This window comes from Leucoraja erinacea, chromosome 22 (genome assembly GCF_028641065.1).
Source record: "Leucoraja erinacea ecotype New England chromosome 22, Leri_hhj_1, whole genome shotgun sequence".
NCBI lineage: Eukaryota > Metazoa > Chordata > Chondrichthyes > Rajiformes > Rajidae > Leucoraja > Leucoraja erinaceus.
In genome coordinates, this window is record NC_073398.1 from 26,675,091 (window position 1) to 26,692,369 (window position 17,279).

The 17,279-nt window shown below is 38.3% G+C and overlaps 1 protein-coding gene across 1 annotated transcript in view; it reads left to right on the forward strand.

Annotated features, from left to right (window-relative positions):
* The window catches only part of shank3a (SH3 and multiple ankyrin repeat domains 3a), a 530,257-nt gene extending 522,856 nt beyond the window's left edge, over positions 1-7,401 (forward strand). The window contains exon 23 of the mRNA XM_055653270.1: positions 963-7,401. Within this exon, the coding sequence (XP_055509245.1) occupies positions 963-1,518 (556 nt within the window). The 3' untranslated portion in view covers positions 1,519-7,401. The remainder of the gene's footprint in view (positions 1-962) is intronic.
* The last annotated feature ends 9,878 nt before the right edge of the window (positions 7,402-17,279 follow it).

Below are 17,279 nucleotides of genomic sequence, written 5' to 3' on the forward strand. Positions count from 1 at the left end.
GTCTTTCACACAAATCAAACTAACACAATCGCTCACAAACCTCATCAACTTTCAAAACCCCGCACTCAAACTTTCCACACTCAAACATTTCCATTGCCGATCTGTCCCCATTTCACTCAACTTACATAACTGGTTTAACCCTTACATGTGACATACCTTGCCCAATTTTCAACTTCTCAGACTGCCTTCACATTCAACAGCCCTACATTTTTACTCAGCATCATCATGGTTAAGATATTGTATTTGTATTTGCAAGTATGAACTATTGAGTTAGGACCATGATTACATACCACAGTGTGGCAATGGGGGAACTTAAATTTAAATAAATATGCTGTAAGTGATCATCTGCCAAACATTGTGACTATTAAATGACTTGATTGATGTTTAAAAACCCATCAGATTCACCCTATCAGGGAAAGATATCTACGTATATATGACTCCAGTCCGTCCCCCACCCCTCCCAATGAGAATAACTCTTGATTGCTTTCTGAAATGGCCTAGCAAATCATCCAGTTCCAAGAGGTGTATAAAGACGGACAATAAATGCTGTCCTTGCCAGTAGTATCAATGTCCTATTAACAAAAACATGGCCATTTCCAAACCCAGTCATTCAACTATTGTCACTTTGTTCCACACTTAGATACTCCCAGCTCAGACATCCTGTACCTTATCCCTTAATACACTTGTACAGCAAAGATCTATTGACATCAACATGTTTTTTGGTGAAAGAAGTTCTGTATTTCCAAGGTAGGACTTCAAATTCAAGCTCTCTTAAGCAGGTGTTTTCTGACAAATGTGAAAATCCTGTGAAAGTTCCTCATACGGGATAGTGAAACAGTGAAGCCAACTTCATGGTGTAGCCTGATGGATGTTCAAACTTGAGCATGTTGCCTTGGGTAAGTCACTAAGGTGAACCCCAGGATACCAACTCCTAATTCTCTATTTTCTCTTTTTGTTTACAGACTATTCAGTAGTTTAGGAGAGCTGAACACGATATCCCAGCGGAGCTTCGGGGCGACATTCACCATCCGTCCTGGCTCCAGGCACCCAGTTACCCGAAGGGCTCCTAGTCCTGGGAAACCTGGCATCGATTCAAGGACAGAAGCCGGCATCAGCTCACCAAGGCCCTCACCTCTCTCCACCCCGACACAGACCCCTCCCACCATCCTGAAATCTTCTAGCCTCAACATTCCTCATGAGCCAAAGGAGGTGCGGTTTGTGGTGCGGAGTTCCAGTGCTCGTAGCCGCTCCCCATCTCCATCTGGTATCCCCATGCATTCTTTACTCCCCCCCAAACCCTTCTGCCAAAAGCCTATGGTGATGTGGAACAAGTATGACGTAGCAGACTGGCTCGACAGTCTTAACCTATCAGAACACAGAGAGAGCTTCTTACATAATGAGATTGAAGGCTCTCATCTACCTGCCTTGACAAAAGAAGACTATGTAGAACTTGGAGTTACAAGAGTGGGACATCGAATGAACATAGAACGTGCTTTAAAACATTTTATTGATAGCTAGCTTGGCCGGTGGGGGAGATGGGAAATTGGGAGGGTAGGGTGGGTCTCAACTGGTCTGGGTCTTCAAGGAGAGGAGATGGGGTTATTTTTTAAAAAAGAAAAACATTACACTGCACTGAATGGTGGAAAAGGGCAGAGCTAAATCTGAGTGGCGTTGCTATGGTTAATGTTGCATGAATATTATGGGATGTTGCTTGGTGTTGTTCCCACTGAAGCTCGACCAAGGTTCAAATGAGAATCACAATTTTTTGTTTTCGTAGATAAAGATAAACGAGAGAAAAAAATCAGCGAATATTTCATTCCGTTGCCTTTGAATAACAGTTGCTTGGAAAGGGGATCTCTGGCTTTCTTCTTTTAGACTGCAATTTTTTTGCATAAACCAGAAGCAAGCAGAAATTCCCTTCGGACTTTGGATGAGTTGTGTTATCTTCAGGAGAATGTTTAAAAGAGTAAATCAAACCCAGTGTTTTCTGAATTGTACAAGTTTATTTGAAAGTCCCCTATATTCTGAGGCAGGAGGAAGGGTTCAATGTTCAATCACAGATAAGAAAACAAATCAGAGAAGCTTCCCCTCCAAGTGCTAGTTTGAGATATAGGGAAACATCCTGGATCTAGTCCAACCACAAAGAATACTCATCTTTTTACCAATTATATATTTGAACAAAAATAATATAAAAATGTTTTTATGTTACAATTTTGCTAGAACTATATACATATACTATTATAAGAAAATGTTACATTGATTCTTCCAAATAATTTGATTATTAAGATTTGTCGCTTTTGCGATATGGTAGAAGCAAGGAAACTTGGACATTTTAGCGCTTTTAACATTATTCATCCATAAACCTATTCAATATGAATTTTTTATTTTTGTTGTCATATAAACAGATTTAAGCAGAAATCTATGGATTAGACTCACATGCCTGACATGTATCCATATGACTGCTTTATACCCACCACCGGCAATCAGGTTTTGAAGTTGCCTTTACCTAACCATACCGTTTGAAAGCAGCGCTACTCAGCTGCGGGTCAGTCCCAAACCATGCTAATGTTGGACATATTTTTTCATTTTATGAACAGTGGTGGGACAAACTAAAAAATCAATACGACCCTTTCACTGTGTATATACCCTTTATTGAAATGTACTGTACCTTTAAGAGTTACTAGAATTTTAAGAAGTTGCTATTCCAACAGTGCTATTCCAAAAGGGCACCAAGAAACCACAGCATATACATGTTCATAGTTAAACACACATGCACACATAATATTTTTCATATGCTTCAGTATACACAAATTTGCTGAGGCATTGTCTCATCATCCTCCCACATTCACATTCTCACTCATGAATACTGCCGCAGACTATCACTCATGAAATAGGTTCAGTATTACTGTTGCACATATACATATTTGTTTTCAGATACCCTGGAACTGTTTGTAACACTGCAATTCATTACATCACAGAACAGTGTTATAAATGAGACATTACTGAAGGAAGTTTATCTATTCTCCAAGGCAGCAGATTAGGAAAGAATTGTGAAAGGAAGATTGCCAATCTTATCGATCAGTAAATATTACAAAGATATGTTAACATCTTCCTTTGTTCAGCCATGGCGGTGTCGGGGATTTTGTTGATTGCGCAAGATCAAATAGGCTCGTCTGAGGATCCAAAGCAAATGGAAAACATTGTTCTCCTTTTTCATCTATTCTTGGGCAACAAACTGAGAAAGAGAAAGCCAGTTATTTCCTGATCCAGAACCAATGATTAGTATTTTTTTTAATTAAAGGAATCTTTATTAAAAAGGAAACTCAAGGAAGAAAATGATTAAAAGGTATGGGCAAGCAAGTAGGGAGAGGCGAAAGCAACATTGTGACAGTCTTAACTTATGGATGATGTTGTGGTTTCTACTTTGAAAAAATCTTTCTAATCCTATTAGTAAAATTAATTTATTTCCGTGGCTGTAATCAGGTACCTGAAATGAAAAATAGAGAATGAAATCAGATTGAGGAAATTGAGACAGGAATTGGGTAGTAAAGCCAGTTTGTGGTAATTGACTCTAATAGATGAATTCACTCAAACAGATCAACAAAACTAATATTTCTTCTTTTGCAGTCATTATCATTATTTTAACCCAGTTAAATTTGGTCATTACAAAATTACACTTAATTCTTTATTACTTAAAACTAAATGAGCAGTTTTATTCTTAACTTCACCTCAACAAAAGGAACAAAAATACCAGAAATACTCAGCAGGCCAGACAGATTCAACTGAAAAACAGAGTTAACATTTCAGGTCAAGATTAGAAAGGGATTTCCTAAATGTTTTTTTTTAAATGTACTCTGCAATACAGAAACTATTCTGAGGTTGAGACCTGAATACATTGTTAGGACAGTGTAAATAAAGTTTACTCTATCCCTAATTTGTAAGAGTGTTTGATGGGATAGTATAATGTTATTTTCCTACTTTTCCTGTGCTTTAACAGGATACTGGATGAGTTACCCAAAATCTTGAGGATCAGAAATGTTATAACAAGAAACCTTTCCAATAGAAAGGAAATGGAATTAAAATGAGATTATGTATAGAATAAAGACTGAAACTCAAACAAGAAAATGAGACAAAAATAAATTACAGTATGTGAATAATGGAAAATGGGAGTAAATTGAAATTGGAAATGAGAGTTGAGACTTTAAGACGAGACAGATATCTGTACAAGAGACGTAGTGACAATTGAAGTGAGACTTTACATATCAGGAAGACTTAACAAAACCAACCATGTGTCCCATTCTTTGTAGAATTGTGGCACTTTATGAATTCCCAATGGCCCACTCCTTATATGTGCCTCTCCTGCTTGGAGATTCAGAGACAAGGAGTGGAAGTTAAAGTTTACAAGCCAGCGTTGCACTCAGGATCCACAGTTTGCTTCTGGATCCATGGGTTAAGAAGCAGGAAAAATATTATCCAGGTTCCTCAGCCTGATCAATATCTGTTTACATCCTTTCCCTGACTTGTTTCGGCCATTTCAGGATGCTGAGGAGGGCAGGATCAGGCTTACCTGAGATGTTGCCTAGAATGGCAAATAGCCTGCCGGCATTCATGCCAATGCTCACACTTGAAACATGGCCACTTGAGTAAAGCTCTCTTAGGGCTACCAGTGACCATTGATGTTGAGCTGAAACCCAAAACAAAGCAATGCTATCATAATGGGATATTAAGAAGTAGGTGAAAAGTTGGAAGCGAGTGAAGGTTCAATACTGAAGTTGGAAACTGAGAATTGACCAAAAATGAAGTGGGAAATGAGTACACTAGGAATGGACATGAGGCATGTCCAGTGAAATCCACACCAGAACCAGTTTTCTGGGACATGAGGAAAGAGCAGGTTTGACACAATGGTAAGAACAGACCTTATCAATATTCAGGGTCTAACCTAAAATTTAAAAAGCTGTTATTTACAAAAATGTCAGTAGACCAAGAGACAGCTTTATACATCACGCTTACCATCTCAGCATATGCATAACTCCCTATCCCCTCCTCAATATGTACCCTATCTTAATTTGACAACCTTCCCTTCTCTGTCATCACTCTAATTCCTCACTCTGTATTACAAACTGACCTATTCACTTCACATATTACTCATCCCAACCCATCCTTCTTGCTATTCCTGTTCACTTTCTCCCCATATTCCTCAAAACCAAACCACACATCTTCACTCATACCACTGAAGCAACCCAGATTCCCCACATTCTTCAATCATCCCATTAATTTTCTCCCCAAATTACTCAATGCCACTTCATCAACCTTTGACCATTATTTGAATGCACTTACCCATTGCTCCCACAATTCAAGAGTTTTTATTTGTCATTTGGACCTCATATTAACCAGAATAATGAGAGCTCTATTTTGATGCACCAACAGAATAAATATACAATGAATTATCAATTATTCCAAGTAAACCAGCACTTAAAAGGACAAAAACAAAATATTTAGAGCACCCATAGTGTAAAGTTTGTATTGGTTTGGTGTTGCACTAGGCTTGTGGTTGTGATTGTGCAGGTGGTTCCAGAATATGATGGGAAGAAGCTGTTCTTGAACCTGAAGATAACAGCTCACATGTTCATGTACCTGTTTGCTGATAGCAACAGCAAAAAGAGAGGATGGCCAGTGTGGTATGGGTTTTTGATGATTTTAGATGCTCTTTTGAGGCAGCGCTTCTTGTGGATTTCTTTGATGATGCAGTGGTCAGAACTTGTTGTGGGTAATGTCCATCAGCCTCTTTTATATGTGAGCATATGAATTTCCAAACCAGCCCAGTATGCTCTCCTCTATACACCTGTAGAAGTTTGATAAGATTATTCGGTGACATGCCGAATCTTCTCAAACCTCTGAGGAAGTTGAGGCATTGGTTAACTTTCTTTGTGAAGACATCATTGTGCTGGCCCAAGGACAAATCATCAGAGATGCATGCACCCAGGCATTTCTCTACTGCCATTCTGATAGGTGAAGATACAGATGAGTGAATGCTCCCTCTGCTTTCCATTCCTGAAGTCAACAAACAGCTTCTTGGTCCTGCTAACATTGAGAGAAAGATTATTAATTTGGCACCAATCAATCTCCCTCCCGTACTCTGACTCATCTTTGCCCATTATGTTGGCGAATTTAAAGTTGGCATTGGAGCTATATCTGACTACATGGTCATGAGTATAGAGGAAGTAGAACAGGGAACTGAGCGCACAGTGCTAGGATTCTCCTGTGCTGACTGTCAGTGAAGAGGAGGTGTTGTACAGATTGTGGTCTGCTGATGAGGAAGTCAAGGATCCAGTTGCATAAAGAGGAACAGAGACCCATTTTCCTGAGTTTGATGAAGGGATGATGGTGCTGAATGGCAAGCTGGAGTCAATAAACAACAGCCTGACGTGCGTTTTCCTGTTGTCCAAGTGGCCCTGAGCATAGTGTAGAGTCAGCAAGGTTGAATCTGCTATCAATCTTTTGTGGTAGTAGGCAAACTGAAGTGGTTCCAGGTATTACTAAGACAGGAGATGGTTTGCGACATAACCATTCTCTCAACGCAACTCATCACAATGGACGTGAGAGCCACTGGCCGGTAGTTGTTGAGGCATGTCAGCTTGCTCTTCTTGGGCACTGGTATTATAGATGTTTTAAAACAGGTGGTAACCTCGGACCAGAATAGTAGGAGGTCAAAGATATCTGAAGAATTCAGCCACTCCGTTCATGCAGATTTTGAGAATTTAGTCAGGTACAGCAAAAGGGCCAAATGCTTTCCACCAATTTTTAACCCACTTTCCACCCATAGCAGTCAACCCCACATATCCACTTTCATTTCATGTTCCTCAATCCCACTTTGTATCTCCCCATATTACTCAACCATACTCACCTTGCCCCCACCTTTCTCCATTCCATGTAGACGTACATATATCCATTTGTTCTGTTCCCGCAGTTTTAATATACACATCAATTTCCCAAGGAAGATATTTTGGCCAATTTTGCAGACAAAATTGTGCCATACTCACCTTTTCCTTCAAAGTTCAAAACCTTCGGCGTCACGAAATTTGCACAATCATTTTTGACAGTTTCCCTCTATAGTCATCTGATTATCAAAACATTACATCCTTCAATACAAGGTGAGAGCTACTAACCATGACGGTCACTTTTGCTCATTCCCTGACTCAATCAGCATTTATGCACTTGATAATATGTTGAAAGACTAACATTTTTTGGAGTGTGGTTATTGCACCAGAAACTAAGCTGTGCGATTTTGAATCAAGATACTGCTGTGTAACCGAAACGTCTGGTACACAGTTTTCCCAGTGCTCTCTCACTGGTACAGTACATTTCTTAAAGGGTATTTAACATTTCTTAGGTACACAAAAATGCTGGAGAAACTCAGCGGGTGCAGCAGCATCTATGGAGCGAAGGAAATATTTCCTTCGCTCCATAGATGCTGCTGCACCCACTGAGTTTCTCCAGCATTTTTGTGTACCTTCGATTTTCCAGCATCTGCAGTTCTTTCTTGAACACTTTAACATTTCTTACATGTTCTACCTTGTACAGATAGACCAAACCATTAACTCCTGTTGGTGATTGTTATGACAGTCACTCGTGGTTCAAAAAGCAAGCAGTGCCACCATCTTTCAGGATGAGCAGATAAGTATGAGAGCTGAATGGAAAGGCACATAACGGAGGTAACTGTAACTTTAAAATCAACAGGAAAATTAACTGTGCTTACAGAATGTTGATTAAATATTTCCTCATTATACCATCAGCCAAAGTTTAAATTTTCCCAAAGTACAATCCCACAACCCGCCAGATTTTTAATACAACTGTACACAATAAATATTTTATGGTTAGAAAAGCAGTTGAGGCATGGTTTCTCCACTCCAACCCTTTACAATCTAACATGAAGGCAGCCTGTAGACTCCTACTTGAAGCTGTTATAACTGTGCCCAATGTAAGTGTTGCATCCTGGTGATTTTGATGAAAGCATGGTGAGTTGGTTTAAAATCAGGGTCTCCTTTGCTTTCTGGGAAACCTTTTTTTCCCCACAGAAAACACATATCCATTTTGGGGATTTTATGTTGTTGGGATCTAAGATTTTTGCACTTCATTTACAAAATAACTATTAATGTCTTCTGTATATTTCTATCAGTGAAATGGAAACCGATCTGAGCTGCTTCATCACGACTGAATTTTGTAGCTTTCCCATGATTCCCAGAATAACTTCATTCTATGATAATATGAATCTGACAATATCTCAGTGGGGATACACATTTAGCAGCAAACAGCACGAGAGCTGCTGTGACTCTGCAGTGAGATAGGGAGACTATTGTAAAGAGAGAGCGGCAGGGACTTTTGCAAGGCACTCTCCCCATTGCTTGTTGTGGCTTTGGTTTAGGAACCAAAGAAAAACATGAACAATTGTTCTGACCGTTCTCTGTCTCTTCCACCAAAACTACAGCAAAAGCGAGTGAAGTGATATCCTCTTTTCAGCACACAACAAAATTAATTCTGGAGGTCTAGTTTAATTTAGAGATACAGCATGGAAACAGGCCCTTCGTCCCACCAAATCACATTGATTACTAATCATCCTTTCACAATTGTATGTTATCCCACTTTCTCATCCACTCCCTACACACCAAGGACAATTTGCAGATACTAATTCATCTACAAAACCATATGTATTTGGAATGTGGGAAGAAACCAGAGGAAATCCATGCAATCACAGGGAGAACGTGCAACTACACACAGACATCACCCAAGGTCAGAATCGAAATCGGGTCTCTGGAGCTGTGAGGCATCAGCTCTTCCAGCTGTGCCACTGTGCTACCCTCATGTCAATTAGATTTTCCAGGATTGAGATGAATGGAGTTTTTAATAATTGATCTTTGGAAAAGGAGCAGAGGTAAAATTTGACCAATATCTGACACAATGGTAAAAACAGGTTTTGGGGCTGAGTGGCCTACTCTTGTTCATATGTTCCGTAGATTAGTCCATGTCTTTCGGTCTCAGTTACTCACCATTTGATTGTTTCCCATGCGATTCATAACATTATATGTTTTCGTTGAGTCAAAAAAATCTAAAGAAATCACTATTGTTATTTAGTATTGGGAGTCCTCCTGATGTGTCGAGATCAGAGAAAAAGAATATGTCTTGGATCTCACTGATAACCAATATTTAACAATAGTCTATTTTATTCTGTTCACCAACACAATTTGAAATCCACACTTTATCAAACATCACACTTTAATTTTCACCAGCCCAAGACAAGTCCCATTCCAAAACAATCAAAAGAATTTGAAACCATGTTCTGTTTTTTACCTCCTCTTTTGAAGGAGGGAACCAAATCCATTAGAATTCAATGTGAATGCCAACACCTGCAGGTACCCTTCCAAATCATACACTATACTGTCTTAGAAATATAGTTTCATTACTTTATTGGACAAAATCCTGCAATTCCCTTCCCATGAACATTGCTTAAGATTCTGGATTATATGGCTATAACAGTTCAAGAATGCAGTTTATCAAGATCATCTTTACAGCAATTAGGGTGAGAAATAAACACTGACCCTTTTCATTTCCTGCATATGAATAAAAAATACAGACAAGGTTTACTCCTATGGCAGGATGAAGGCAGGATAATTTCACTAAGACTCATGGCTGAAACTTCCTCTTGCTAGATCAAATGCTCTAAATACCAGAATGGGAAGTATCAGCAACCTCAGCACAAACCCTGGAATAGACCTGGAACTTCGCTAGTGCCTATGTCAGGGTTACTTGGAGTGCTGCATTGGGCAATCAACAAAAAAAATAAGACATTTCAAAACTCTGATATGTTGAGTAGCTGAAGAATAAACCTGGAAACTGCCTTGACTATTAAACAATGATGAGGACTCATCAGAAACTAATAACAGCAATAATCCTGAAAGTTTGATCTTGGTGAGAGCTGTTAGCGGTTCACATTCAGGCAGTAATTAGTCTAAAAACCAGAAGGCTTTCTCAAAGCAAAATTATAGATCAACAATGCCATTCAGCCTTATAAAAATGCACCCTTCATTTCATCATGTTCCCTGTCGACTTTCTCATCTCTTTGGTACCTTTGAAACTTGTCTAATTAGAACCCCCACTAACGTTTTATATCTTCCATTAGTACATTCACTGAATGTCAATTTAATGGGCTTGCAATCTCCTCAGAAGTAATTGCTTCAGTATCTTCATTTACCATTATAACACATCACTTTAGCATCCTCACTTTTACATCATAATTTGGTGCTTTAGCATGCTTTCCATCCCATTAAAACACATCCCTTTGTTTTGCTCACTGTCCCATTGTAACTTGGCTCTTCAGTATCTAACCAACTGCATCAAAATTGTTCATTTTGTTCTCATGCAATCCCACCTGCCACCTCTTTATTTATCTGCATCAAAGAACATCCCTTTGTCACTCTTGATACCATTGTTGCCTGTCCGTTTTATATGTTTGTTAGCCCATCACAACTATTTATGAACCCTCATTGTCCCATCTTAAGTAATTCTTGGGTGTCTTTTCTGGTTAATTTTTCTCATCCTATCCTGCTCATTGCATCATTGTAACTGCTATTTGATGCTATTATATGATAAGTTACCATTACCTCCTTTCAACTTATTATTTTAGTATCTTCATTGTTTCATTAAAACTTGTGCCTTCGGTATTATTTATCAATCATAACTCCTCTCTTTAGTTTTCTCATGGCGTCTTGATAGGTCTTTAAGAACGTGCTCGTTTGAGTGTTGTCATACTTTTCCCACCATTCTCCCACTGACTAATTCAAACTTTATTCTTTAATACCTTAATTGTTTCATTTTTAACTTCTTCATTAAGTATTCAGAGAAATCCAAATAATAGAAGTGGAAGTAGATCTGGCTGAGGAAGTGGTTAAGAAAGCATATGGGATCCTCGGCTTTTAAGATGACAGGGAATGCAAGTACAAAACAAATGAATTTTTATCAAATTATAGTTTCACCGAATCTGTAGTATTGTGTCCATTTCAAGGTGTTACAGTTTCGGACAGGTATAAAGGCCTCAGAGAGCATGCAGGGTAGATTTACTAAAATGATTCAAGTTAAGTGGATTGATCATTGAAATTGTTCTCCTTAGAATAAGAGAATATTAGTTGATTGGATGATGATCTAGTCTAGTATCTGAATCCTTTCATGCACATGCATGTTATTCCTACTTTCTGGTATCCAGCACCATATTTAGTAGTCAGATCATCCCTATACATTGTGGAGGTCAGTGTCCATTGCAGAATTACACTTCATTTTTCTGTGCATCTGTCCCAGGACTGTATTTGACGTTCTTTCTATTCATGACACCTCCAGTCAAATAACTTTCTGACACATATGGTTAAGGCTAAGATATGAAAGATGGTCATTCAGGGAATTAAAACTGAAGGACATTTCCGGATGTATGTTCCAACAAGGGACGTGTCTAGAAAATACCAACAGGGTGAGAAATTATGAAACCATAAAACAAATGGTCACTCAGCCCACGTAGATTCGGCTAGGTTTGATGAAACCAGGTTGGAGTATTTCGGATTGTGTGAGGTAAGATCAGATGACGCCAAGTCATAGGGATCTGGCCAGATAGGAACTGGCCAAATCCACTGTGCCTTTCTGTACAGTTAATGCTGTATAATCCTCAGAATTAAATTCTACAAAAAAAGAAACATGAGGGTCTTTAACAAGTTCACATTAATAGAAGTTATTCTGAAAATATAATTACGTGAATAAGAAAATTGATTATTCATTCATTAATCACACCAAAACAATTAACAGACAGTTTATATGCAATTCTCTCTGAAACTGAGGAAATTCAGTTTTAATAGCTGTTACAGAGTATAGGACTACTGTGCTACGTTGGGTATTACTGGGATATCTTCAATCTAGTTAGGGGGTTTGCATGATTTATTTATATAGCAATGAGACCTGGCTGTGAGAAATAGTCTGGGATCTAATCCAAGGTTTGGGGGTTTTATACATAGAATTCATACCCAGGAATGTTACAGGCTGGACCTAAGTGAGTGGTTCTAGAGTTTATATATAGAATAATAGATATCTGATAATGAGGTGCACAGAGGAATTTAATTGATGAATTTGTGGCACATTTTGAACCCTAATTTCAGTTACTTCTACAATATTATCCTGTTATTTTATATTCATGTCAACAATATTTTGCTCACTGGTTGCCTCGGGGGCAACACGAACCAATCGTAACCCTTCACCTCAGCCATAAGGTGGTAACTGTCACAATAGAGAGTTATTGGCTATGGTTACATCGGCATTTATTTCCAAAACATGTGATCCTTACGTCCATTTATTTCTACATTCTATGTAACAATATTTTTTGATTGTCAGTAATCATGCTACTCAGAGGTTTCTGGATCGAAATGCCTGGGCTCATTAGTAATGGCAGTGCGTGGATAAAATCACTGAGGAATGTAGAATAGTAGTGGAGGATAGTGTTCCATGAGCGAATCGCCAATACTATCAAATTTATTTGAATCAGTTACACATTGTAAAATCTAGGGAGAAGTGCCCTGACCATTAATACCCAAACTGCTGACACACTATTTCTAAGCAAAGCTATGTTAAAGGTGCCAGTGTGCTGATTATGACCAGCTATTTCAGTAATCATTATTATCTTTAGATGGACATTTTTAAGAGGCTGAACTGATTAAAGCTAAAAAGGCAAGTGAGAGAAGAGACTGAGTAGTGACTTTGTGCCATCAGGAGCCACAACAGGTTGCTTGCCCAGACCACTTCACATCTCTTTGTACTAAGGTGATGCTCCACATTCTTTTCTAAGAATTATCATTTGAGAGATTCACAAAATAGAAGTATAAAGGGTTACTTAAATCTTCTTGTTGTGATACTGCACCACAGAGAATCTATGTTTGTTATATAATGTAATAAATTTCTAAGTAAAAGTTTATCATCTTTTATCAGACTGACTGTTTGTTTGAATTTGAAAAGAAAATGTTTTGTTTGCTCTGAAGATCCAGCTGAAAAGTCATTTCCTAGTTTAGCATCAATCACATCATACCAGGTTTGTTTTCCATTGCGATTTTTCGCCTCAAAGAAAACGATTTTAATCTTCAATCTTAATAACTCAATGAAGGCCTGCATATCATTTTATCCTTGACCTCTACTAATAATTATCCTCAGACAACAACAGGACTACATTTATGTTGGCACTTTTTATGTTTGGCACATTTGTGTAGATGCAGTAGCCATTGGACAACAACTGTGATGTTTGCAGAGAACACACACCAGGCTCACCTTTACAGGTATCAGATGTATGGCTATGATGTATGGTTATACCCAGGTAAATCATACCAAAATGAAATCAGATACGGTCAGTTGATTATGGATTGTGCTTACTTATTAATGGTGTAACCGGTTATAAGCAATATTCTGTCTATTTTACACCAAAACATGCTAACAGAGAAGAAATTCAGTTTATGTATGACCCACCAGGGTTGTAAAATGGACGGGTTTAGATAAGGTGAACCAAAAATGTGAATGTACAGGGGATAAAACAGGCAAACATATGTAAGCCAATTTAATTTGAATAAAGAAAGTAAATAGGTGGGTCAAATCAGACACCAAATTTGCTTTCATCCTAGTTAAATTTCACTACATTTTGGTTGCCGATCTGTAGATTGCCAGTTGCCATGACTACACAGTGATAAACTTGCAGATACGCCTGTTGTATGATCTATTCACCAATTAAAAGTTATGAACTATAATTATGCGTAAGTCATATTGGTGTCCCTATGAACAGTTAACAAGTGCCCCAGACTGGCTAAAATATTGCCCCCCCCCCCCCCCCCCCCCACCATGTACTTCAAGGAGATGGTAGGTGATGGAGATGAGAGGTGCTGGGTTGGACAGAAGTGTTGTGAGGCTGGTGGATGCAGGGTGTGGAGAAATAACAGAATGAAGGATGTGGGTGTTTTTAGTGTACTAGAAGGGATGACTAAGGTTTCATAGGAGAGACGCTGTTACAAGTTGTGTCACAGAACAAATAGTGCTCCGAATTCTTAATGCTTTTCCAAAAAAACCCAACCTCCATTTTTTCTCAAATTTATCTGTTTGGTAAATGTTGGTTTCATAAAGTTCTGCATCTTTAATCTATTTTCCCCATTACCCCCACCCCAGGCATCTTTCCTCACCCATGCTGCTTTATGCTTTATTTTGTTCTGCTCTTTATTTTTTTAGTGCTTCACACTTCCATATTCTCTTTTTCTGCCATATTCCCTCTTCCCAAGTCCCCAATCCCTTCAACATTAACTTCACCATTTCTAGTGCCCTGTTTCTAACCCCTGATTCCTTTCTCTTATCCTGTCAACATCTGGAAATTAGACTAGATTCAGTCAACCTATAATCTGATATGTGAGATAATGTGCTGCAGGTACATGTTTCTGCATCCAATTCATTCTGAAGAGTAAAGTAAAGCTATTTACTTTCCAAAGTAAAGCAAATGTCTGGAATTCTCTATCAGTTTCTGTGTGTATTCAAAACAAGAATTGATAGAATTTGGATATTACACAAATAAAGGGATATGTAGTTAGTGCAGGGTTATTGGTTACAAATCAGCCACAGTCTTATTAAATGACAGAGCTGGCCCAGGAGGTTGAGCGGCTTACTCCTGCATCCATTTCTTATGTTTCATGTGTGCACCAAGGGTGTTGAAATAGGTGTATTGCAGCCAGCTCCCAAAATAAAATATCGCAGCTGCTGGAAATCTAGTTAAAACAACATTTGAAAATAATCAGAAGCAAGAGTTGACATTTTGGATCATTGTAGAACTGGGAAACATTAGAAATTGAACAACCTTTACATATCAGAGAGAGTCAAATGAAACATCAGTGACAGGATGAAGACAAGGAGAGGTGAACGATACAAGTGATAGTGGTGGCAGCTAAAAGAGGGTGGTAAATAGAATGGAGGTAAAATGGTTGTGAGAGTCTAGGATCTTGCAGTGGATATCCGTTACTAACTTATCCCTTGAAATAGAGATATGGATGGTGTGAAAAGGAAGGGAAGAGTCTTTTATTTTTATATAATATTTTTATTAGAAGCAAACACATATGGTAAAAACATTTCATGTATATCAGTCGTACATTATTAATATTATCAATTGTGGAATGATTCTGCTTCTAGTTTTTATTTATAGATAGGGAGTAAGAAAAAAAGGGGAAAAAAAACACAAGTGTCAAGATAAAAAAGAATAGAATGATTTACTAATAATAGATCATTGGAGATTGGTTCGTAAATTATAAAGTATAACTTTTCATCTAATCCTGAGTTCAAGCTTCAGTTAGGTTCCCGTGCTGAACCGAAGGGAAGAGTCTAAGATGAACCAACCGGAAATGATAGCAGGATGGAAAATGGCTATTGGTGCAGGGAAGCGTTTGAATTGTTAATGTACTGGAAAAAAAGATGATGGAGTTGTCCTAATTATCAGGAATGTTCAAGGAATGAAATGGGAATGGTCCAAATATCCCACATAGACAGTTGTGTGAGAATCTTAGCAGAAACCTCATGGGTTTTCACAGTTATGCCTTTTATTTGAAGTGTGGAGTTCAATTGGTGAACAAATTCAGCTCGGTGAAAGATGGTGGTGGTTGAAGGAAACTGAATAGCCTTTATAAAAAAAAACAAGCAAAGAGCCCTGAGGATTTCCTGGCATAACTTAGAGATGTGGAGGTATAGAATACTCCTGGTGAAAATTACCCACTGAGGGCCACGTGACTGAGTGGTAGAGAGTACTAATGGTGGTAGGAAGAGACTGGTCAAGGGGGGAATACATTTGTGGGGCAGAACCAGGCTGAAGTAATGGGTCTCCCAGGACAATCCTGCTTGTGATCCAAAGGGGAGGTAAACTTTGTGGTATACAGTACACCTTTGAGGAAAGATCTCCAGAGGAGATGAGGTTAGTGACTGTCCAGGAAACTATGTACTCTGGAATATGGATTTGAATTTCAAATCCACCTCTGACCACAGATATCATAAAAGTTATTCCCTGCTCCTTTAGTGTTCTCACACCCAATGCAACGTGATGGTCATGCATGCGCATGAGTCCAAAGTTGGTCGACCATTCCATTTCATCCCAAAGGAGTGCACAAAGAAGTGCTTGTGTTCAAAGACCATGATGGTCTATAGAGACCATTTAGAGACCATTTTTATAGTCTATAGAGATCATTTTTCCAATATCATTGCCACCTCAAGCTCAGGTTTAACATGCCAGTGTGACAAGATAAATGAAATTTTGCAGGGACTCTTTAATTACAAATGAGAACCCCTTTCCTGGAAGAGAATTGTCCTCACACAAGGCTTTTCAAGAAAGACCTGTCAAGAGTTTTTAAAAAAGCTCCAGTTAATGACAGCTGACAGAATAATGGGCACCCATTGATTTAGGTCAAAGACTATTCTTTATAATAGTCTCCCCTCACCAGTCCACCAGAATGTCCAGGTTGTTTCGGAATATTGGGAAATGGAACCTCTTTAGACAATGCGCGTCTGATTACTGAGTTCACCACCAGCCATCATTCAAAACTGCAGTGGTCCATTTATTCCAGTGCAAGGAAAAACATATAGCAATGCTCACCAAGTCTCAGGCAATGCATATAACCTCCCTGGAAATGCATTACTAATCTTCACAGTATTTTTCACGATTATATATTTTTTTGCGGTAATCTAGCTGGTTAACATGACTATAGTAAATTGAAATCATAACTAAAGGATTATAACACTTTGCAAAAATCCATTGTAGCTATATTTAGTTAATATAGTCCCAGTGTGTTAGCGTATAGACCAATGGTCAGATTAACCATTTGCTGAATGTACTGCAGATCTATGTTCCTATTATGGTAACATAAACACAAATTAAATCTACACATGCTTTTTCTACAAAAATATAAAAAATAAATAAATTATGAGTAAACTACCACTGGCATCTACTTTAATTTGTATATAATGGTGTGAATGCTAATCGGGTATAATATTATGAGATAATGACCAGCTGCACAGCCACCTACTGCAGGAGGGTAAAAATATGATACGCACATGACCTCTACACTGCGTGGTCTAATTATATTTGGAAAGCACTAAATTCTGTTTCCTGGTTTTCCAAGATGATCTCCAAAGTTGCAAACATTTATTTAAATAAAGCATTAAAATTATAGAGAATGGGATGTGGAGGTGCCATA